Source organism: Heterocephalus glaber, unplaced genomic scaffold (assembly GCF_053883595.1).
Source record: "Heterocephalus glaber isolate CG9 unplaced genomic scaffold, H.glaber_assembly_v1.0 deba00001429, whole genome shotgun sequence".
NCBI classification, from domain to species: domain Eukaryota; kingdom Metazoa; phylum Chordata; class Mammalia; order Rodentia; family Bathyergidae; genus Heterocephalus; species Heterocephalus glaber.
The window spans coordinates 23880866-23906265 of NW_028258294.1; the positions used below are offsets into that span (position 1 = coordinate 23880866).

A 25400-nucleotide genomic window follows, 5' to 3' on the forward strand; every position below is an offset into this window, starting at 1 on the left:
CATAGTTCAGTATGTCAAGTGTTGTAATGGATGTACTTAATGCACTCGTGTGAAATAAAGAAACATTTTCTGAATTTTGGTGCCTGCAATTTTTTGCTGCTTTTGTATGGACCATCATTAACTGTTATCATTTTTGTTGTCAGCCTTGTCTCGTAAGTCTTCAATTAACACTTGATTTAATGGAAACTCTGTGAAGCCCAGCTTGCAAGAGGTTGTAACCTGGGTGAAGAAGTCATGGGATAAAAATCACTGACTACTGTGCTCCAGCCAATGTACTACGTGTAGAGTACATGGGCAGGAAGTGCTCATTTAAGGACAGCTCTATTGCTAGACATGACAGACTACAGCCAATGGTTTTACAGAAAATGGAGTTGTAAGAAGTTCAGGCTGGAATTTGGGATTTGGAGAGTTACAATGATGTTTCAGAAGATGACATGACTGTATGTGAATAAATGTAGATTTTTGTATGTGAAAAAAATAAAACACTTCCCCAAAATAAGCCCTCTTGTGTCTTTTGGAGCAAAAATTAATATAAGACCTGGTATTATTTTGGGGGAAATATAGGGAGAGCCAGAATTTTATGACTGGCTCCCATGTTCAGACTTACATACACAGAAGTTAAAATTAAAATGATGATTTTTAAACTTGTCACACACAGCAATGCCTGCTCATCAGTACAGGTAACCTACACTCTCTAAAAGAGTTTTATGGCTTATTTTTGTTTATATTTAGATTTTTACAATTTATGTATTACTCAATGTAAACACAAATGAATTGATGTTTCCTAGTAATATTTATGTCATCATAACTGAGAAAAGATTTCTCAATGCTTCTGAGATGTTTTAATTAGAAATACTTTCTAAAAGTTACTAATAGACAAATGCTATATAAAATTAACAAGACAAAACAAAAAAATCCCTCAACCTTCGTTTTTACCTTTTGCTTTCATAGCTACATATTCATTCAAAATTGTTGTCAAGTTTTTTCCAAATAAAGACTGAAAAGGAAAAGATCAAGTATTACTAAAATCATATAATACTACCAATTAATTTCCCACCATGAAATATTCTACCATTCAAAAACTAATAAAGAGATCTGGATTGTAGAAGAGCTGATGAGGAAAGGGCAAAGGAGGTCATCAAAAATGAAAAGTCATTCGAGTTGTGGGTCACATCACATCTTCTACAGGTAAAGAACCTTGCCTGTTTGAATAGGACATTGTGGTCACATGTTTTCTTAGCTAAGACAGTCCACGGGCAGAAGAACAGTTTTTCAGCTGGGTGGTAGAGATTTAGTTATATGACTAGTTAAAAATAAGGACACAGTCCTGATCTGCTCTTGCTATCCTGAAAGCCATGTGAACCTGCCAAAGAACAAAGTGAAAAATTGAACATGTAAGAGATATCCTTCCTATGAATCAGTTCAGTGCTGTTCTCATTTCTATCATCTTAACAATCTATTTTTGTCTCTTCTATTCCCAGCTCAAGGGCAGGGTTTCCCCCGCATCAGTACTGGGGATCGAACTCAGGACCTTGCACTTGTCAGGCAGGTGCAGCGCCACTGAGCTACATGCCTGGCCAAGGGTAGGGTTTTATACCTCAAGTGTAAGATCATGCAATAGGGAAGAGCAAGGATTTTGGAGCTTATAGTTCTGATTTCAAATTCACATGTAATTCAACAATTACATGTGAATTTGACTTATAAGACAAATATACTTTCATATATATAAAATAAAATTTACATATAATGCTTAATTCATAGAAACTTTTGTCATGAGGACTGTGACGTGCCTGACACATACTAGGCAATTACTATAGTTCCCTTTCCATTCCTGAACCCTCAATAAAGCAGATTTCTAATTGGTCCTTTCTTTATTAAAGCCTGAGAAAGTATAGGATTTGCCGTAATATTATCTTGGTATTTATGCCTTGTTTTATTCATAATAATTAGTAATAAGTAACTAATTAGTAACCACTTACCCGTCCAATTATTTAAATACAGGATGACCAAAAATTGCATTTTTTGTTTTTATAAACAACAATTTTATCAAATTTATTCAATACAAGAATCAACTGGTTGAAATGACACTGGCCTAAGTGACACTCGGGATAGTCAGTATGTAAACAAGCATGTAAACTGCCTGAGTGACACTCAGGGTAAACTTTTAAGTGGTCAACTGCCAAATGACTGACTAAAGAATTAGTTATTTTCTACATAGAAACTCTTAATCTTGTCCACTGTTGTATAGATTTAGATGTGGATATGAAATTTCCACCACCTCACAGATGATAGGCAACAATTCCCTCTGGCCTCACCAAAGGGAATGAAAGAAGATTAACAGAATGACAGAAGGATGAATCAACCATCATATTCTTGGAATAGTCTCCTACTCTCTTTTTTGCAGTTTGCTTTTCTTCCCCTTCTCTCATTATTTTTGGATCCTGGCAAGTAGTACACTTAATAACAGAAAGCAATACACAAAGCACAGCAAAGAAACCTAGTGCTATTTACTTGTAAGAACTTCATGGATATAATTAAATCTTTCTGAACTTCAGTTTCGTTATCTAAGAAAAGGGACATGAGTGACTACCTTTACTTGATTTGTAAGATTTTAAAGATTTTGTTTTTAAGTAATTTAAGATTCAGTGAAGAATTCCACAGGTATCACTCAGCATCCTGGAATGTTAACACCTTAAGAAACCACTGCACTTTTATCTGAGAAATAATATTATGCTATAAACTTTATTCAAATTTTGCTAATTTTTTCCACTAATGTACTTTTTTTGTTCCAAAATCCAATCTAGAATAAACTTTGCATTTAGACATGTCTCCTTAGTTTCCTCTGAACTGAGTTGCTCACTGTTAAGCTTGACCTTGAGGCTTTTGAAATGTTAGTCCTCCAACTTGTTTTCAGAATTCTTTGGGCTCTTCTAGTTCCCTTTCCTTACACAATTTATAGTTCTGCATGTTCCTGTCTCCAAATTGTTTATGAGGATTTTAAATGTGATAAATCTGTACCTCAAACTGGGAAGAGCTGACTGAACAATACTGAGCCTTTCATCACATGAACACAAAAATCACTTTCCTTTTATTTATACCTTGAATTTCTTTCATGCAGTTTTTTTTTTTGGTACCGGGGATCGAATTCGGGACCTTGTGGTTGCAAAGCAGGCAACAGGACCACTGAGCTAAATCCCTGGCCCTCTTTCATGCAGTTTGAACACACAGATTCCAAACATTTTGTTAGAGTAAATATTCTGTTGTTTGTTACCATTATCAATTGATATTAAAAAATTTAAATCCTAGTTCTTTACTGTGTGTGTATGTAGAAATAGAATGGGGTTTTGTATGTATTATATGATGCAACCTTGATAAACTGTAATTTTTAAAAATTCATTTGTTATGGTTAAAACATCTCTAAGGAGCTACGTTTAAGATGGAATGACAAATGCCATGTGAAATAACATTCTAAAATGCATCTATTATATTCCAGATGATGCTCTATTGGTCAGGTGATATTTACAAAAAAAGGTGACAATGTGAGCCAAATAAACCTCTCCTATTTAAAAAAGAAAAGTCTGAGACAAGCCCCAGTGAAACTAATCAGAATGAGAGTGTTATTTAAAATTGATTCTTACTCTGGAAGGCTGAGACAAGAGGACTGCAAGTTTGAGCCCAGCTTAGGTGTAGAGAGAGAGAGAGAGACTGTCTCAAAAATAAAACAAGTATTAAGAAGGCTGGGGATGTAGCTCAGTGTGAAGGTCCTAGGTTCTATTCCTATTATTAGCAGAAAAGAAAAACAAAACAACAACACCAACACCAACATCACCCCCTGATTCTCAAGAGACAAAGCTGCAATTCAACTTAACAGGTTTAGCATAAATATGTAAAATAGCTGGCCTTCTTTGGCATCTTATCAGTCATGGATTAATATAAACTACTGAATTTTTGCCAATTTTGACTTTGCTGATGAGCTGATTTAAAAAAAATTTTTTTTTTTGGTACCGGGGATTAAACTTGGGACCTTGCGCTTGCGAGGCAGGCGCCAGAACCACTGAGCTAAATCCCCAGCCCTAAAATTTTTTTTGAGATGGGGCGTTGCTTTGTTGCTCTGTTTTCAAATTCCTAGGCTCAAATGATCCTGCCTCAGCCTCCCAAGTACCTGGGACTATATGTATACCATACTATGCTTAGCTTTGATAAGCTGATTTTTTTTTTTTTGGTACCGGGGATTGAACTTGGGTCCTTGTGCTTGCGCAGCAGGCAGCAAAACCACTGAGCTAAATCCCCAGCCCAATAAGCTGATTTTTAAAGACAGTGTTCACTCCCTTGTGTGGTCGATGAAATTTTTCCTTTAAGCAACAAGTAACTCACCAGTAAACAGGCTGGGATAAAACCTTCATCTGTACAGTGTTCTGCATATTCTTTTAAATCTGAACTTTCCAATATAAAGGTCTGGCAGGTAGAAGTGAGGTTTTCTTGTTGTAAGTAACCTAAATGAAAAATAAAATTTAAGTACTTCCAGTAAATTCTACATTTTTGGTAAAACTGCTATTGAATATGATAAAGCAAATACGAGAATTATAAATGCAGCCCCAAGCAGAATGTGCTTGCCCAGAAAACAGTAGGTTGTTATACAACAAAGTAAAATTCATAGACTAGGTGGCTTCTTCACAGGGAAACAATACTAGCTAATGTTGTAAAATGAGGTGTTTGATAATGTGCAATTATTTTATAGTAATGCTTCTAGAAAGACAGAAAATGATAAGTTCCTCTAGTTTCTAACCTCCATAATGACTAGGTAAGGAGATGGTATATATAAATTCACTTACTAGTTTATTAAGAACTATATTCTGTCAATATTGCTTATTTCTATGCCTATCTGCCTAAAGAATTATCCAAAGAAAGGAACAGAAGACCTGAAAACCTACCTACTCTGCTTGAAAGGTCATAAAAGAACTCCTTTAATTTTTACTCATGCCCTTTGGGAAACAAAGCATTACCAATTCCAACAAGAACCTTAACTTTAATCAGTAAAGGTTAAGAGAGTTGTTGACTGCTTGGCTGTATATTAAAGCATACCCCAAAGCACACATAAACCCCACTGGTAAGCAGTGTGAAACTTATTGGACCCCAGTATTTAAGGAACCAATGTCCAATCACTAAATATCAACTCTTTAAGCCAGGCATGGTGGTGCACACCTGTAATCCCTGTACTAGGGAGGCTGAAGGAGAAGGACTGCAGCGAGTTTCAGGCCAGCCTCGGCTACATAGAGTTCAAGGCCAGTCTGAACTGCACAACAAGATCCTGTCTCAAAACAAAAACTCTTTCTAGAACACAGTTTACCACACAGTATTCAAGCTGTGTGTCTGATTTATTTCACTCAACGTTATATTTTCCAGATGCATCCATTTTCCTACAAATGTCTCAAATTTGTTGCAGACCAGCATGAAAGTGTGTTGAACAGGCTGTAAGATAATAATGAATTGGCTTGTAAATTGGCTTTTAACTGAATTGTGACTCAATCCAAGGCCTACATGTGACGTGACAAATGAGCCTTCTGCTGGTGTAGGGAAACAGAATTCCCTATGCCAATGGTCACAACTGAGATCTAAATGATCAATGAGATTGTGACACCTCTAATGGCAAGAAAACACTACAGTTGAGGATTTACAACTCTTTGGCAGCTATTCTTCTTGATCAAACTTTAGCTAGAGATAACACAGGTGGCTTGTTAACTACAACCTGTCTGTCACTAGAATGCAATAGTTCCTTTCTTTTCCAAGCCTGGCTCATTAGTGCATTAGTTCTGCTATTCCTTACATTTGCCTTTATGCCCCCTGCTATGTTTTATAAGCAATAAATACTAACTAGTCCAAAGATTGTAGTCTTAGCCAGGAAGAGCTAACATCAAATCCTGGCCTTCAAGTAATAAACAGTCATTTGTTCTTTATTCTTTGTATATTCTTTCATCCTCTGCTGTACCCTCAATTAGGTGGTCAGGCACTCCCTGATCATTGGGCATCCCCTGATATTTGTCCTCATAGCTGATTGATAAATATATGGCACATTTTCTTTATTCAATCATCTGTTGATGGGTATATAGGTTGCTTCCAGGATTTAGCTATTAGCTATAAACAGTGGTATGCACGTATTACTGTAGCTTAATGTCTTAAGCTCTTCCGGGAAGACATCCAGAAGGGGGATAGCTAGGTTATTCAGAATTTCCAACTTTAGTTCTTTGAGAAATCTCCATACTAATTTCCATAATGGTTGTACTAGTTACATTCCCATCAACAATGTAGGAGGGTTCTTTTTTCACCACTGCCAAGCCAGCATTTGTAATTTTTTGATTGGCATCTCTCATTTGAGTAAAGCAAAGTACAAACTATGAGAAAAATAAAGGAAGTAGAAGGAGACAGGGAATGGATTTCTTGCAGATGGGAAGAGGTCCAGGGGACCAAGGGCGTGGGGTAAGAGGAAGTTGATAACAAATGCAGACATTGTATGTATGTCATAAACATGAACTAAGATTAATAATGTCAACAAAAAAAGAAAAGGGGGGAAGAGGAATTAGAGGAGGGCAGGAGGGGAGAAGGGGATTACAAAAAAGAAACAAGCTATATTATGTACATGGACTAACTCTCCAAGAGAATTGTAAAACACATCTACTGCAAACATGCAGTAATAAATTTTTAAAAATTAAAAAAATATGGAGTTTACAGTTAGTCCAGCAAATTCACTAACAAGCAACAGCTAAAATAACAAACATGGGGAAAAAATTAAGATTACAAAAACTGTCACACTGTATTATTTCTGGTACTGGGGACTGAACTCAGGTCCTTGCGCTTGCGCAGCAGGCAGCGAAACCACTGAGCTAAATCCCTGGCCCCCACACTGTATTATTTAAAATGTCCAATCTTTACATGCACACGCGCATGCACACACGCAGAGGACTGTAATGCTGATTATGCCCAAAGCAGGCTGTGAAGAGTTAACCCCGCAACTGGCTTGTTTACAGAAGTGAGTTTTGAAGCCTATGTACGGAGGTCAGAGTAACTCGCACCCAAATTCCATTCCAACAACTAAAATCTTACTACTAGAAGGACAATGTTCTAATTACAATCATATATTTTGTCTATTCTCTTCCTAATTTGAGGATGCTTTGTCTTGTCCTTTATGAGCCTTGTTTACATTAATTTCCATAGAAACCACACATCGTCTTTACCCCAGTTGATTGCCAGTAAAAGTCAGTGCCTGGGATTGGCCAGAGCCTTTGTCAGTTTCATCACCATTGGTCGTCCTGGCACCCCACTTTCCCTCTCCTAGTTCTGTCTCCTAGTGTATTCTTTTTCTCAGGTCTGTGTCATACATTGGGCAAGTGGGTACTGGAATCTGACTGCAGGGGTCTCCAGCACACGCGCGTGTGCGCACACACATACAGGTAAACAATTATGGCTCCTATAAAGGAGGAGGGGGCAGTTGATATAAACAGTCCTGACTGAAGAAAGCTCAGGCACCGAATTTAAGACTTAAAGTGAACTATTTTCAAATAAATTCAGAGAACTACAGGAAATTATGCTTGGAAATTTGAGGATGCTATCTGACCAAATACTAAATACCAATAACCAAATCAAAAGTCTGGACTTGAAAAGTATAATGACTTAAATAGAACATTCACTAGAGAGGGCTCAACAGGAGATTTTAGAATACAAAAGAATCAACAAGCTAAAACATAATTGCAATTATCTGGTCTGAGGAATAAAACAAAAAAGAATGATAACAACAACAGAGTCTCAGACTTACAAGATACCATCAAGTGTGGCAACATGAGCATAATGATTATTCCAGAATGTGAGAAATAACAGAAAGGACTACTTGAAGAAATAATATCCCTTAAATTCCTCAAATATAAGAAAAAACAATCTCCACATCAAAGAAGGTCAATAAACTCCAAGTAGTTAGTATATACTCAAGAGATCCATAAGCTATAAAAATAATCAGGAAAGCACCGAGAGAAATGACTTAACACATACAATGAACCCTCAATAAGATTAAAAGCTCATCAGAAACCACAGAGCCCACAGGCAGTGAAACAGTATTTCAAGATATGACAGAAAAATGTTAACTAAGAAGCCTATATCTAGCAAAAATCTTCATCCAAAATCAGAAAATAAATATATTTGCAGATAAAAACAAAACCAAAATTTGTTGCTTGCAGATTTGCCTTGTAAGAAACAGCAAAGGGAAAATCCTTCCAGCTAAAGTGAAAGACACCAGAGAGTAATTTGAATCTACAAAATAACACTGGTAAAGATACCTACAAAGGTAAGTATAAAATCAGCCTGGTGTGGTGGCTCATTCCTGTAATGCCAGCACTTGGGAGGCTGATGTAGGAGGATCAAAAGCTCAAGGCTAGCCTGACTACACAGTAAGACTCTGTTTCCAAAAATCACACACACACACACAAACACACACACACGGAAAAAAAGACTTTTTGTATGTAACCTTTTTCTTCTTTGCTTAAAAAGACAAATTCATAGATGCAATTTATATGAGTTTTACTTCAAAAAGCAGGAGGAACAAAGTTGCCAAATGAGAACCAGCAACTGGAGAGATTATATTAATATTAGATATGGTAGACATTAAGACAAATATTACTATAGACAAAGATAATTATAAAAAATTACAACACACAAGCACCCAACAAATGAGCCTCCAAAACATACAGCAAACACTGACAGAAATGGAGTAAACAAACAGACAATTTGGGCCAGGAATGTAGCTCAGTGGCACGATGCCTGCCTTACAAGCGCAAGGTCCTGAGTTTGATCCCTGGTACCAAAGAAAAAGAAACATACAATTTAATAATACAAGGTAGAGGCTCCACAACTGCACTTCTAATAAATAGCATAATTACACAGAAATTTTGAACAACACTGTAAACCAATCAGACCTCTCATTTGTAGAAAAAAAAATATGTATTCTTATAGTGTTAAGTACAGATGCTATATTCAAGATAGATCATGTATTAGGATATAAAACAAGTCTCTATAAGTTTGAAAAGCCTTAAGTATAGAGTATGCTCTTTGACCACAATGAAATGAAATTAGCAGTCTGTAACATAAGAAAATGTAGAAACTTCACAAATATGTGGAAAGTAAACAACATTCTTCTAAATAATAAAAGTGTCAAAGAAGAAATAAAAAGAAATTAGATGAATGAAAACAAAAACATGACATGCCAACATTAATGAGATGCGGCTAAAACAGTGTGTGGTATAATATTTACAGTTATAAACACCTGTGTGAAAACATGAAAAATCTTAAGTCAATAACCTAATCTTGCAACTTAAGAAACTAGTAAAAGAAGGCCGGGGATTTAACTCAGTGGTGTCGCTCCTGCCTTGCAAGTGCAAGGTCCTGAGTTGGATCCTCAGTACCACAAAAAGAAATAAGAAACTAGTAAAAGAACAAACTAAATGCACAGCAAACAGAAGGAAGAAAATATTAGAGTAGAAATAAGTAAAAGGGATATCAATACCTCAAATTATGAAAATCAGCAAGGCACAGTGGGAAATGCCTAGAATCTAGCACTCTGGGAGGGTGAGAAGGATCATTTCACAAGTTCTAGTGAGTCTGGGCAACTGAGCACCATGTCAAAATAAAAAATGAAAGGGGTTAAAAAACCCCCATAAAAAACGAAAAGGGTTAGGGGTGTAACTCAATGTGAAGACCCTGGGTTCAGTCCCTATTACTGCATAAAAAAAAATTTAAAAATTAAAAATAAATTACTAAAATACAAAACAGGGGACATAACCATCTATGTTTTAGAAACAGGGTTATAAAAGATAACTATGAACAGCTTATGCCAACAATTTAGAGAACCTAGCTGAAATGGATAATTTCCAGAAATGCACAAACTACTCAGAACTTATTCAAGAAGAGCCTGAATGTAATAAAGAAACTTCTCACAAAGAAAAACCCAGGATCAAATCACCTTATTGGTGATTTCTATGAAACATTGACAGAATTATCAATCCTTCACAAATTCTTTTAAATATACTATATTAATAAAGGACAAAACACACATTATTCCTCTCATGTAGGTAGGAAAACAATGTGATGTAATCTAATACCTTTTCATGATAAAAATACTAGAACTACAAGGGGATTTTCCCAACTTGATTAAAATATCTGACATATTCAATGGTAAATATCTGACATATTCAATGGTAAAGATTCAAAGCTTTCTCCATAAAAGCAGAAACAACACAAGGATGTCTGTTCTTGTCATTTCCTTTTCTCTTTGCTTATACCGTGGTGCCAGGAATTCAACCCAGGGCCCTGCAGTGCTGAGCTATATTTCCAACCCTTTTTACTTTCTTTTGAGATAGGGTTTGACTAAGCTGTGCAGGCTGGCCTTTACTTTGAGATTCTCCTTTGCCAGTTTCCAAAGTAGCTGATATTACAAGCCTGTGTCACCACACTAGGCTTGCTCTTGCCACTTATATTCAAAACAAAATTATATTGGAAGCTCTATCCAGGACAATTAGAAAGTGGAAATAAAAGCATCTTTGTTTGGAAAACAAAAAGTCAAACTACTTTTATTTGCAGATAATATGAAGTCTTATACAGAAAATTCTAAGGAATTCATACAAAAAAACCAAGAGTGAATTTAATGAGGTTGCAGGACACAAGAGGAATACATAAAAATAAACTATTATTAAACATTTGCAATGAACAATTGAACTGGAGATCCACGTGGAAAAGAACAAAATTAGACCCTTATTTTAGACCACATTTAAAAACTAACTCAAAATAGACCAAAGATCTAAAGGTAAAAATTAAAACAACAAAACTCTTAGGAAAAAGATCTTGGATGAGCAATGATTTCTTATTTTCTTTTCTGAGTCAGGGTCTCCCTTTGTAGTGCACCTTGGCCTTCAACTCAGGGCGATCCCCCTGCTTCTGCTTCCGAAGAGCTGGGATTACAGGTGTGCACCACCACGCCTGGCTGAGCAATGATTTCTTAGATACAACGCTGAACACGTTCCTGCCAGCCAGAACATGCATGACTGTTCCATAAGGCAGCCTGTACCATTGGTGTTAAAAATGGACCTAACAGGTTGGCCGGGGATTTAGCTCAATGTTTCCGGCACCTGCCTCACAAGCACAAGGTCCCGAGTTCGATCCCTGGTACCAAAAAAATGGATCTAATCACTTTTATTGGTCTTTTTTCTAATAAAATTACTAAAAAGTCTATAAATGGACCAAATCTACTTAGTTAACCAAATTTGAATTACTGCCCAGATATAAATTAGAATAATCAACAAAATTTTAAATTTCATTAAATCAAGAAATTTATATTTATAGTTTATCAAAAATTAATTCTCTAATTTAACATGGAAACCTTACAAATACCCCATTGCTGGTGTATATAATACACATTTACAACTGCTGTACCACAAATTAGCTGTATTACAATTTTTATACCATTTCAATGTCTTCCTTAAGAGACTGTAATATGCTAACATCTGGTCTGCTAAGTCAACACGTTTCTTTGTATTACTGCAATCAAAGACCCCCTGAGAAGCAGTGTAAGGCACCCGAGGAGACAGTCATGCATGTATCACGTGGTTCAAGCTGGCAGAAATGACTGAATTCAAATCAGAGCTATGCAGCAGTGAGACATAGGAATTATGGCCCCCTTTAAAATATGTTAAAATACAATCAACCAAAGAAAAAAGAAATGGGACATCAAAATTTAAAACTTTTTTTTTTGGTACCGGGGATCGAACTCGGGACCTTGCGCTTGGGAGACAGGTGGCAGAACCACTGAGCTAAATCCCCAGCCCAAAATTTAAAACTTTTATGCTTTCAAGTACACTGTTTGAAAAGTGGAAAGACAATAAAATAGAATAAAATATTTGCAAATCATATATCTGATAAGGGACTAGAAACCAAACTATAGAGTGAACCCTTACAGGACAATAATAAAGGGCAAAAAAATCAATAAATGGTCAAACGATATGACTAGATCTTTCTTCAAAAAAGATATATAAATTGCTAATAAGCACATGAGAAAGAGGCTCAACAACATATAAAATTGGCGAGCATGGTAGCAACCACTCGTGATCTCAGGTTCTCAGGAGGCTGAGGCAGGAGGATTGCCAAGTTTGAAACCAGCTTGGCCAACTTAGTGAAACTATCTCAAAATAGTATTTTACAAAAGAGCTGCACATGTAGCTCATTGGTAGAGCACTTGCCTAGAAGTGGGAGGCCCAGGGTTTGATCCTCAGCACAAGGTAGAAGGAGAGGGAAAGAAAAAGCAAAAAGGAAAAACCTAAATGATACCAAATTATGCTAGGATGGAAGTACTAACATCTGCTACAACATAGATCAAAATTATAAACACACTAAGTGAAAGAAGTCAGACAAAAAAAAAAATCACGTTTCATTTACATGCAATGTTCAGAAGCAGCAAATCCATATACAGTATAAAGTGGATCCATATACTGTAGAGAGAAAGTTGTTGCCTGAGAATGGGGAAAGTGGAAATTAATTAAATTGGGAGTGGCTGTTAACAATGCATTATGTGGTTTGGGGGGAAGGGAACAGCACTGGGGATTGAATACAACATAGGTGTTTCTTTTTGGAGTTATGGAAATGTTTTAGAATTATTGGTGATGGTTGTATAATATCATGAATATACTAAAAAAAAAAAAACCCCACAGAATTTTACACTTTATTAATGGGAATTATATGTCTCAATGAAAAATATTCTAAATTCTGAACATGTCATGTGAAGCTACAGTTGCTTTGTACCAATTTTCTTTTCAACCTTAGGTCTTCCCATTCCATCTCTTCCAGCCAAACTATCTTTTAATCCCACAAACGACATGAATGATTTTAAGGCCATTTTTTTCTTTTTTTGCTTGGGCAGCTTATCTTAGCCTAGCTAACTTGAACTCATTCTTTGAGGCTTAGTGTAATAATCATTTCCTCAGAGAACCATTTTTTGAATTATCTACCATACTCTTTTTGCCTATATTCCTTATAGGTACTGAGTAATACCTACTCAATATTTATAAGTATTCCCTTATACTTGCCTTTGTAGCACACTTATCTCAGTGTTGATATAATAAATACATTTTTGTTAGCTACTAAAGAAATAGGTCTAAGGCCGTGATGATGAACTCGTCAGAGCTTTCAGTGATACAAACAGCCTGGTGTGGCATACGAGCTACAAATTCGCCACCACTGGTCTAAGGTCTCTTCTAATTTTAAAATTAAAAGGTTTTACACTTCATCTGAACTGTATATAACCGCTGATCTAAAGTCTCTTCTAACTTTAAAATAGTAAAGTACTCTTCACCTGGAACTGTTTGTAGCCAGGTACTAATACTAAAAGTAAGTGAGATGGCCTACAAAGTCATTACACGGAGGCTAGAGAGCTTTAAAAAGAAAAGGGCAAAGAAAAAAATAATTTCATTTTTAGGCAAAGGCCTAACTATGATTTGGGAATACACTCACCACTTTCTATTTGTAGTTGATGAAATCAGTTTTCCAACCTCTTGTTAACTAATGCTATAAGGTTACAAGGAGAAACAAATCAAAAACCAGAGACAGTGTGCTCTGTGGCACGAAAAAAATATGTAGGAACCTGAAGAAACATTTTTTTGTACCACTACTTTATTATTCCCATCATTGGAAACCATACTGCAAATATGAAATTACATGAATTATAGATAGCTATTTTTCTTTTTTAATTTGTGAAAACTATAGTCAGCTGAAAAGAAATCATTTTTGCAATGGCTGGCATTCTGAGTTATATTACTTGGAATAAATCAGTCTGCTCCTACTAAAATTTTGTGAAAACAGAAATGTAAAACATGTATAAAACACTGGAATCATATTGGAATTAGGGTAGTTGGAATCTTTTCTTCTATGTCTCAAGCTTAGATTAAAAATCCGAAGAAAAGAAAAACAATGGAAACAATGTCTTTGTAAATAGGAAGGGTGGAGTGAAGGTAGGGTAGGGGAATGGGTAAAAAAAATAAGAACCAAGATGCGTCATGTAAAGGTCCAAGATCCCAATGATGAACGTAACTGTATTTTATACCTAAGATGTACCAATAAACTTAATGGAAAAAAAAAAATCCTAGGGCTAGGGATTTAGCTCAGTGGTTCCACCGCCTGCCTCCCAAGCGCAAGGACCCGAGTTTGATCCCTGGTAGCAAAAAAACAAAACAAAACAAAAAAACCCCTAAATAAACAGTTTCTTTTCATGGTGGAGAGTTCCAAAAGTACTAACTGCCCTAGATGTATTCAGTCACTTGTGACATTTGACAGGTGGTGGTATGAAATGTAAATCCTCAAAAATCTTTCCCTGACACCATACATTCTCAAAGAGTGATATCACCTTCATGGGGTGAAAATTGGTTCTGGAAGAATCTCATTTTAATGAATAAATCACACACACAATGTATAACAGATATACAGTACATTTGTGACACTAAAACTTCATGTGGGAGGGTATCAGGAGAAAAATGTCTATTCCTTAAGGAGTGTGACGGTGAAATGAAATTTGAGAAACAATGTTCTACTTATGTAGTAGACCATTTACAGAATACGGTCATTTGTGCTAACATGTTGGGAAAAGAATCATCATAATTTGTGCACATCACAAGACAGTACACTCTTGCATAGCACACTTGAGGAAAGGCTCTGTTAAAAGGCTGTATTATTTCTGTAACAAGAGTTCAGTTTATCTTGAAACAATTTTATCTGAGATGCATTATCTTCTCTGAAAAATATGTCCAACTTTCCGCAATCTTAAGTTCCAATTTTAGATTAGAACTTGATATATTTTGCTTTTTGTCCTCTAAGCTCCAAAATTATGTAGGAAATAGTTGAAAGCTTCCAAGTTCATTGCCATATATGCTTACTCAGTTGCATGCCTATAAAAATGTTTATCTATCATTACTAAGTATCTGATCATAACCAATTCTCAACCTGGTGATAGATAAAATCCTAGCTCTATCAACATTATTTAAATTTTAAGAATTGGGGGGCCGGGGATTTAGCTCAGTGGTTTCACCGCCTGCTGCCCAAGCGCAAGGACCCTGAGCTCGATCTCTGGTACCAAAAAAGAAAATAAATAAATAAAAAAGAATTGGGATGCCAAGAGTTTGACATCTCTACTTTGTATTTGTAAAGAGGGAAAGAAAAAGAGAAGAGCCTGAGCCAGACCCAGCAGTGCATGCCTGTACAGCAGCATTTTGAGGTGGGCCACTGACAACTGAGTGAGAATCTCTCAAAACTAAATAATAGGGTGTGGATGTAGCTCAGTATCCCCAGGTTCAATTCCCAGTACAGCAGGGGTGGGAGGGTGGGAACCCTGAAGAAAGCAAGAGAGTACAATACCCTGGGTGAAAATATTTCTTTCACATTTACTACTAATTCCTCAAGAATACTGGTAGCTTAGTGTCCTTGAAAAATGTAAATAATTCTTTGAAGGACTTAATTTTTAGTGCCCCCCCGCTTTTTTTGGAATTGGGGATCAATCTCAGAACCTTGTGCTTGCCAGGCAGGCACTGTGCTTCTGAGCCACATCCTTGGCTTCAGTGCCTTATATTACTAGGTCTCCAAATAACAGAGATAGGGTATCAGTCTATAAATATGATCTATAAAGAGCCAAAAGGTATATATACAAATAACTGCATGCCAAGCAAAAGTGGTAAAAGACTGGGGCTAGAAAAATTACTACCAGACTTAGGGGAAATTATGCAATGCTTCAAGGATGAGATGAGTCCTGAAGAATGGCTAGGAATCCCAATGATGCTGACAGAAGTGTATATAGAGCTTATTTGGAGAATATGCAGAATTTGGATGTAGCACAAGCTACACAGAGAACAGCTGGAGATAACAGAAAAAACAGAATGTGTAAAGATCACTGAAAGTTGTAAAGCTCAGCAATGAGTACTGGCATTATTCAGTAGGAAATGTCATGACCAGTTACTCTTTTGTACCTGTTTACTAAATATCTATGTCTTCGTGGTGTCTAGAACCAGTGGCTCCTGACTGTTGGGAAGGGGGTGTGCCAGTCTCCATCCTGTTTGCTCTCAAATCATTACTTCATTCTTCCCTTGCATTCTAATGTACGACAGGAAGTCTCACTTCAGACAGGCAAGGCTTCCCACACTTACATGCTAGCCATCTTCTGGCCGGATTTACTAAATGGGAAGCACTGGTGGGAGATTGGTGGGCAGCAGGAAGACTCCATGAGTTCTGTTCCCATTCCCTTACTGCTTTGGTAGAATTTATATAGCTGTAGCTCCCTTATCAGACAAAGCTACCTCCATCTTCTACACAGTTGCTTTATCTTTCCCTGTGCTCCTAATTAGTGCTGTAGCTTCTTGCTGTGCTAACCTCTAAACTGACTCACATGAGCTGTTTCAGCTTGTTAGCTTTTCTATCACCAATGTAACCAATTCCCTCATTAAATCCATGTTAAATACTCACACTGATTTCTGCTTTTTCTTAATGGATGTTGACTCATTTAGAAAGTAACAAACCTATTTAGGAAATTGAAGAAAATTCTGGATCCTTCACCCATAAAAATGTCTCCATCTGCACATAAATTTTTAGTTTTGAAGGCTCCCAGAACTCTTGAAGCTCATACATTAATCCAAGATTAGGAATACTAAGACAAAAGTAAGTTTGGAGAATATGAAAAAGTTCTATAGGTAAATGGTAGTGATGGGCACAGAACAGTATGAACATACTTCTGCCACAGAACTATGTATTTAGAAATGACAATTTTTATTATGAACAGCTTACCCCCCCAAAGAAAACCCAACTATAACCAATAAATTAGACAAAGTAGTAAGTGTAACTGCTGTAAGATGTTTTAGAGATCATGTCTGACTTTCTTCTTGAATACAAACGTACTATATTAGGGAGATAAGAAGAGGTAGAATACATCATATTTGGAGAAACTAAGTAGTTTGGAATGTCCGCAGATAGGGCAAAAGTTAAGAACATGGGATCAAGCAGGAGAAGCAAGTAGGATCAGTTCCATTGAGTACCTTGTACGATATACTGATAAAAACCAAACTGGTGGCTGAGAGTCAATAAACACCACTTTGATATATATTGGCCCATGCAATATTTTCAAAAATTCCATCAAGAGCTTCCTACAGTTAAGTAGCAAAAGGGCTCTGTAAGTGTAGTGAGGTGCAAAAGTCAGAGTGCAGTATTCTGATGAATAAAAGAGAGTTGAAGTAGTACAAATAAGTGAAACTGTTTTATGAATAACTGACCTGTGAAAGGGTGACTGACATGGCATTAGATAATGTGACACACAGTTTAGGAAAGTGCTTTGGTGTATATGTTTAAGGGTTTAAAACCTAATTATATGAATGCTGAGGAGAAAGTTTACTTTTCTGTAGAAAGTGAAAGTGTTTGGAACCTATTAGGCACCAAAAGATTTGCTAAAAAAAGTTATGAAGAAAAAGGGTCAACAAGAGAGGGGCTGAAGATGGTGAGGGGTATGATAGGAAAAAAAAATCAGCAAATAATAAAACTGTTAATATAAGATAAACATACACAATACATATATGAAAGATATATAATACTAACGGACAAATTCAACAGCTATGAGTGTGGTAGGGCTTGCTTTAAAAATTTTTTTTGCAGGATTGGGGGATGAGCCCAGATGCTCATACATACAGTATTAGGCAAGTGTTCTGTAACTGAGCTACATCACTAGGTCTCAACATTTGCTTTTTTGTATACTAAGTGTACAATTTTTTCAACTTTTAAAACATGGGTGGTGGCACGAATACTTAGCAATTACAGTAAATAACATAAATTACAAGAAAGACTATATGGAAAGCCATACCAAAGTCCAAAATACTTAGACGTAACAGGCAGCATATTGCCAGATTTGTGGCAAAGTGGAATGTAAACACAAAGATCTTTGGGATAAAAAACAATGATGCTGCAGTTTTTAATCCGTTAAAAGAAAGAATAGCTTGAGGAGAAAAAATATAATTTGGTGTGAATTATTCCAATTACAAAATAATACCAACCCCCCCCCCAACAACAAAAAAACAAAATAATACAGCTTTCTTTAGCTTTTCTTTAACTATGGGTGATTTTGCTCGCCAGGGGACATACTGTACTGGCAATATTTGGAGACATTTTCCTCCTCACAACTGGGCAGGGTGGGGATATTCTGGCACCTAAAGGACAGAGGTCAGGGATGTTATTAAATATCCCACAAAATTTGACACAGTACAACTTGTCCTAATAAACAATTACACCAAAATGTCAACAGTGATGAGGCTGAAAATTATTTTTAAGATTTTGATTTTTGAAACTCAGTTGATCACCTAAGTGTTAGAAGCCAACATTCTTAATTTACAGAAGAAAAGAGGTATGTCAGTGTATATTGTGAAAGTTTACGTTTTTGCTGGCTTACACATAAGCTTAATAGATACATCTATTATAACATAGCCAGTTTTTTACCATAGGTATAGATTTAGACTATAGAAAAAAAGATCCAACATTAAAATAATAGTTTAGCCTTTAGTCATTAATTTCTTCAAAAATGATTGGTGGAACCATTTCCCTCTAATAACTTTTGCAAAAATGTGCATATCAAGAGTCCTACACAAAGATAAACGTTTTTGGGCAGTGCTAGGTGTTTTAAAGTCAAAAAACAAATGGGTTTTTTGAACAATAAAAGAATGGTACTAATGGTCGTGGAAAGATACCACGGGAGGTTTCATCACAGATGTTTACCATTTTTAAATCTCATGATGTTTGTAAATCATTGGCTCGAGTTTTGAGCTTTACGTTGCTCTCATTCCCAGGAGTACAATCCTTTTTATTCTTTCAGGGGACAAACAATAACAAAAACCATCTCCCATATAGACAATACATCCTGACACACAAGCGGCCAACCAACTAACCCTCTTCAAAGGGAGGAAAAGCTAAGTGGGGCTGGAAAATGTGTAACTAGAAGACATTCTGTCTGAAATTTTTTGCTCATTAAAAGAATTGCAATTAACTGCTTTTTAAAAAATATGCAACCGGCTTTTTACATCTCTGAACTGGGCGACATACTGCAGAGTATGGAGAAAGCAGCTGTCCCAAATTCGTAGTTCCTAAGCCCGGGTTATGAGAAGGGCGTCAGGAAGGTCTTTCTGCAAAGCTGGGCGGCAGAGGAAGTCCTATTTCGGTCCTAGTTTTGCCAAAGGAAAGGTTAAAGTACACGCAGCCCTTCGGTCACGTAGCCAGCTCTTTCAGGGGTCCCAATAAAATGCGCAGGCCTGAGCACCTCGGAATCCAGGCCCCAGGTGTTGTTGCAGCCCGAGCTTCTCCTCAGCCCTCTCCTCACCACGCAGCCTGAAGCCAGCAGCATCCACTTACAAAGAGGCTTAAACTCCCTAGCGCCTCCGAGGGACGAAAATCACCACCATCCTCAACTTGCAAGCGACGAGGCAAAACCCCAGAGCCTCTCCACCCAGGCAAAACCTTTGGCCCCAAAGGTCCTTCTGTCCTGCTTAGCCTAGCCCAATAATCCTCCCCGTCGTGTCCGCGCTTACCCAATACCAGCCGGGCCACGTCCGAGGGTAACAGCATGATCCAAGACGCAGAAGGAACCACAGTACGACACGAGACGCAGGTTTAAGCAAACGGCGACAGTTCCTGCGCCGCATCTCCCGGTTCCAGCGGCGGTGCTGAACCCGCGGCAATATGTCCCGCCTCTTTCGCTCAATGCCAACCAATCGCTTGCGCGGGAGAAAGAAAGGCGCCGAAAAGAAACCCGCCTCTATGCTCCTTGGGTCTGTCGTCATTTCCGTCCTCAGAGTTGGAGGGGTGGGACGGAAGAGGGCGAGCAGGCAGGGTGCCGGCGCCCCAGCCTAAGGGCCAGTTGAAAACTCAGAGTCGCTCACCATTGGTGGACAGTGCGCAGGCGCGTTTTCTCAAATCCCGGCGATTGTTTTGGGAGAGCAAATGTTTTGAGCGGAGAGCGCGTGATATTTGTGCGCATGGGCAGTTTGTGCTCGGTCGCTTAGCCTGACTTTTCTATTTTATGAGAGGTGCTCTATGCGCTTCACGTTGCGTTTGAACCGGAAACGGGAGGAGGAGCTTGGGTAACGGGGCGCTGAAGCTGTGGCTGCCGGAGGCCAGGGGATCGCGGAGTTGGGCCGTAGCCACCGCCGCCTCCAGGTACCCCTTTGGCCGTCAGAATTCAGCAGTAGTGGCTTCTGTGAGGGAAAATTCGTGTTTACCTAGTCTGTTCTCGCCCCTGTCTGTATGCAGCCTTACGCATCCTGGAGCTGCCCGCGCCACTTCTTTTCACCCCACTGTTCCGGCCTCGTGCTGAGGCCCAGCGGGACTTAGCCCAGAGCCTCCTTTGAATGTCTTTGAGTTGAACCGACCTTCTACGCGTCCCATTTTCCTGTAATCTTAGGGTTCAGATTTATATAGGTGACTAGACTGCGATTCCCCCCCCCCTCATAATTAATGCTCTTCGTCTCCTGCCGTTTATTGAGATTAATCTACAGCCGCGGGGTTAAGAGCACGGGCTAAGGATCACCACCAGCGCTCGAGTTCTGGTTGTCAGCTGTGTGCTCTGTACTGTCTTCTGAAAATAAGTTACAGTCCTTAGCTGTGATGAGAACTCTTGAACCTTAGCTGCCATCTTTTCCCTCGAGGTACAAATGAGTAGAAAGACAACTACAAATCAAGGTGATACTGTAATGTGAGAAGAGTACCGTGCTGGTGGAAAGTGACAGGTTCTGTGGAAATTCAGCCGGGGAGACTCCTAACAGTTTCGCAATTGCTCTGCAGGATAGAAAGCATTCAGGACAGGAGGAAAAGTGCATGTAAAGCCACGGAAATGTAGAAGGTTTCTAAAGCTCGGGAGCGAGGTCTGGCATTGAATAAAATGGGGAGTTTTCACCATGTTGTAGTCAGGAATGGTTGCGAGCAAGGAGACAAGAATTTTCTTTCAGGTATGGCGGAATAAATAGGGACTTACGGGGCCGGAGATTTAGCTCAGTGGTTCCGTCACTTGCCTCACGAGCACAAGGAACGGAGTTCGATCCCCGGTACACCCACACCCACACACACACACACACACACACACACACAAATAGGGACTTAAAGCCAGGCATGGTTGCACAGGCCTGTGATCCCAGCACTCTTAGGAGGCTGAGGCAGGAGTATCACAAGTTGGAGCCCAGGCTCAGCAACTTAGCGGTTCAGGAGATCCTGTCTCAAAAAATAGCTGGGCATGTAGCTTATTGGTGAATGCCCTGGGTTCAATGCCCAGTACCAGAAAAAATGCCACCCTGGGCAACCTAGACTCTGTATCAAAATAAAAAATTTTTAAAGGAGGTGTAGTTTAGTAGTTTAGTGCTTGACTATCATGTGCAAGGCTCTGGGTTTGGTCCCCAGTCCCATAAATAAATATATAAATACTAAAATAAAAATAAGATTCCAGAAACAGTCATAAGGGAAGGGAATATGATTATTGCTAACATTGAACATTTGCTGTGTATGTGGTCTTACAACTCTTTGAGGTAGGTAGTTTTATCATTTTATCGCTGAGAAACAGGTTTGGAGACATTTAAATTGTGAGAGATTGTATAGTTTTTTCTTTTTTTTTTTTGTATTGGGGATCAAACTTGGGACCTTGCACTTTGGAGGCAGGAGGTGCACCCCTGAGCTAAATCCCCGATCCTAGGTTGTATAGTTTTTAAGTGGCTGAACTAGAATTTGAATTCTGACTACGAAACCCACAAATCTTAACCACCAGACAGGAATGGCATACTAAGGGCAGATTTATTTTAGGAAAATGGGGATGTAGTCATTGTCAGAGTCTATAAAAAGATCACCTTGGGTGAAATCTCAAAAGGAACGTTGATGTCAGTTCAGAGGCTGTTACTTAGGAAATCGGTATTTCAGTTGAATGTTGAGAGTGGAACTTAGTCTGAATTGATACCTAAACGGGTTTCATCTTTATGTAGTGACTCTGTGTAACTGCTTATTAGTTTTTCTGGTCGCCTTTCAGTTCCTTCATACCACATTCTTTTCCACCTTAGAATCTCTTGGCTCTGCTACTTATCTTCCCTTAAATGTTGGTACTCTAGCTTTTTCTATGATGGAACCATTTCATTTAGATCTTGACTTTTATTGTAACCTTCTTCAAGATATGTTTCTTGACAGTTTATCTAAAATGACTGCTGTAATTTTCTATTGTATTTTCGGTTCTTTTGAGGCATATATCACAGTTTGGAATTATGGACTGATTTATCTGTTTATTGTCACTCTGCTATCTAGGTATGTCTCCATAAAGTAGGACTTGGGTCAATTTAGTTTATATTTCATGTAGCTTGCCCCCTAGTATGGTAACTCAGACACAGTAGGTGTGAAGTACATATTGTTTGCATGTATCAGTGAATGAACATCTCTGTTTATGTAGATAATACCGAACTGTTTTTTCTTCAAAAAAATTGACATTTTGAGCTAGACATGGTGGTGCACGTCTGTAATCCCAGCACTCACGAGGCTGAGACAGGAGGATTGTTAAGAATTCGATGCTAGCCTGGGCAACACAGTTCAAAGTCAAACTGAATTGCATAGTGAGACCTATCTCCAAAAAAAAAGTTACATTATGCTAATATTGATTGTGCCTATTCACTAATGGGGGATGTCTTCCATTTTCTAAAGTTCTCTTCAATCTGTTCAAGAGTTCTACGATTTTCCTTATAGAGGTCTTTTACCTCCTTAGTTAGGTTGATTCCTAGGTATGTAACTTTTTCTAAGGAACCCTAAGTGAGTGGGATTGGTTTTCTGATTTCTTTCTTGGTAGATTATTGATGTACAAGAACACTATTGATTTCTCTATATTGGATTAGTATCCTGCCACTTAATTGAATTTGTTTATTAGCTCTAAGAGTCTTCTGGTGGATTTTTTTGGGTCTTATATGTAAAGGATCATATCCACAAATAAGATGGTTCAACATCTTCCTTTCCTATTTGTATATATTTTATTTCTTTACTTGCCTGGTAGCTCTGGTTTCACTTTTCAAGTACTATATTGAGTGAGAGTGGTGAGAATGGGCACCTTTGTGTTGCTCCTGATTTTAGAGGGAGTGTTTTCAGCTTTTCCTCATTTAGTATGATGTCCGGTTTTGTCATAAATGACTTTCATCAGTTGGAGATAAGGTCCTTCTATTTTTGCCAGGGTTTTATCATGAATGGCTGTTGGATTTTGTCAAAGGCTTTTTCTACATCTATTTATATGATCATGTAATTTTTCTATTTATGTGGTGCTCTGTTACTTCTTTTGATTTCTGTGTGTTATACAGTTTTGCATCCCTGGAATGAAGCCAACTTGATCATAATGTATGCTCTTATTAATGATTTGTTGTATTCTGTTTACCTGCATCTTGTTGAGGATCTTTGCATCTGTGTTCATTAAAGAGATTGGTCTGTAGTTTTCTTCTTTTGTTGTGTTGTTGTCTAGTTTTGGTATCAAGATATTGCTGGCTTTAAGGAATGAGTTGGTAGCAAATTTTATGGAAGAGTTTGAGAGTATGGTGTTCTCTGAAGTTCTGGTAAAATTCAGCAGTGCATCTATTGGGTTCTGGGCTTTTCTTAGTTTATGAAAAGACTGAAAATACCATATGATTGATGGTGAGGCTGTATAAGAACTGGAAATGTCTTTTTTTTTGTACTGGTGATCGAACTCAGGACCTTGAGCTTGCAAGGTAGGCACGATGCCACTGAACTAAATCCCTGGCCCTCTCATACATTTTAATGGAAATTTGAAACTATTGTCTCTTTGGAAAGCATTGAATCAGCTTTAATTAAGTTGATTTTGAAAATAATCGCACTTTTCCTTGTCCTCTTGCTGCAGAGAACATATTTGTGTGTTGAATGATTGTTTTGATACAATTTAAGAAAATCTCATTTTAATATGGAAATGTTGAGAAACTTCTTTGTGCCTTTGATCATAATGTGCCTATGGCTGTACAATTAGATGTAATTATATGTCCATGCTATAGTGTATAATAGTTATATATAGTATGGAAGTGTAGCTCAGTGATAGAGCTAATGCATATTAGGTTTTAGTCCCTGGGTTTAACTCTAGCACCAAAAAAAAAAAAATGCATGCACAATAAGATCATTTATATATATATATATATATTTTTTTTTTTTTTCTTTTTTTTTTTTTTTCTTTTCCAGAAAAGGATTTGTGTTCTGAAATGCTGAATCATGAGTCTTGCACTTAATAACCTGCTTATTTGTTGCCGGCAACTGGAAAATGATAGAGCTACAGAACGAAGGGTACTAAATTACTTAAATTTAATTTTTCCTTGGAACAAATCTGTGATTGGTAACACATTCATCTGATTATTTTTCATTTTCAGAAAGAAGTTGAGACCTTTAAGCGCCTGATTCGGGATCCTGAAATAGTTCAAGATTTAGATAGACATTCAGATTCCAAACAAGGAAAATACTTAAATTGGGATGCTGTTTTCAGGTATACTATTCTAGTTTTTTTACTGTCTTTATTTTTCTCTTTCATTTTTATTTCTGTTGTGATATTATTTTTGTAAGTCTCTATCTTTATTTCCTGTATATCATTGTACCTTGCATACGAAGTTGGCATCTAACAGTTATCTAAAACATAATTGAAAATATTAAATTATTTGTTCAACAAGTTGTCTTAGACATACCTCATTGAAGATTGAAAAAATTCTTTTCTTATGGATTTATAAATTGCTTCAATTTAGAGAAAAGATTTAAATTATAATAAATTTTGTTACTTTCACAACTTTAAATATTCTGATTATAAATAGCTGCCATGTGTTAAATTATAGAAAACAAGTAAAAAAATGAGGATTTTTCAGATGAATGGAGTTATAAACCAAACAAAAAACCCTTACATAATGAAGAGACAAAGTTATTGGATAGAAGTGACAAACAGGGTTGATGTATTTGAGAAATAATTTTCAACCATAAAGTCCATTTATAATGAGAAACAGATTGTAAGGCTTAGGAAAGCTAAGTATAAATTAATGTAGAATACTGAGGGAATTACATTTGAAACAACATTTGCAGTCAGGAAGAAATAGGAGTAAAAGAGTTGTCTTTGAGTATTTTGAACAGGTAAACTTTTATTTTTTAGCCCTTGTTACTAGACTGATTTACAGATTTGAATGCATAGAGCATGGAAGTTTCATGTTCCTTTTTCTTTGATTATATGGTTTATTTTAGATGTCACAAATACAGTTATAGAATAATATTTTGTTTGAGCTGATTTGGCAGGCCAAATTTGCACTTGATACTCCTGACTAATCATGAAT

At 37.3% G+C, this 25400-nt stretch overlaps 2 protein-coding genes across 14 annotated transcripts in view; one reads left to right on the plus strand and one right to left on the minus strand.

Moving 5' to 3' along the window:
* Npat (nuclear protein, coactivator of histone transcription) overlaps window positions 1–19795 on the minus strand; it is an 81901-nt gene extending 62106 nt beyond the window's left edge. For 7 of the 8 annotated variants that reach the window (XM_087212169.1, XM_087212174.1, XM_087212173.1 and 4 more), the window contains exons 1-3: window positions 19620–19795; window positions 4375–4493; window positions 937–997 (exon numbers count right to left, since the gene is read on the minus strand). In XM_087212169.1, the coding sequence (XP_087068295.1) occupies window positions 937–997; window positions 4375–4493; window positions 19620–19656 (217 nt within the window). In that variant the 5' untranslated portion in view covers window positions 19657–19795. The remainder of the gene's footprint in view (window positions 1–936; window positions 998–4374; window positions 4494–19619) is intronic. The other variant, XM_021237858.2, reaches the window with a different exon arrangement.
* A 191-nt stretch (window positions 19796–19986) lies between these two features.
* The window catches only part of Atm (ATM serine/threonine kinase), a 138498-nt gene continuing 133084 nt past the window's right edge, over window positions 19987–25400 (plus strand). For 5 of the 6 annotated variants that reach the window (XR_015451558.1, XM_087212163.1, XM_087212165.1 and 2 more), the window contains exons 1-3: window positions 19987–20247; window positions 24277–24378; window positions 24462–24574. Coding sequence is in view for 4 of the 6 variants with exons in the window: in XM_087212163.1 (XP_087068289.1) it covers window positions 24307–24378; window positions 24462–24574 (185 nt within the window). In the remaining 2 variants the exon portion in view is untranslated. The remainder of the gene's footprint in view (window positions 20248–24276; window positions 24379–24461; window positions 24575–25400) is intronic. The other variant, XM_087212167.1, reaches the window with a different exon arrangement.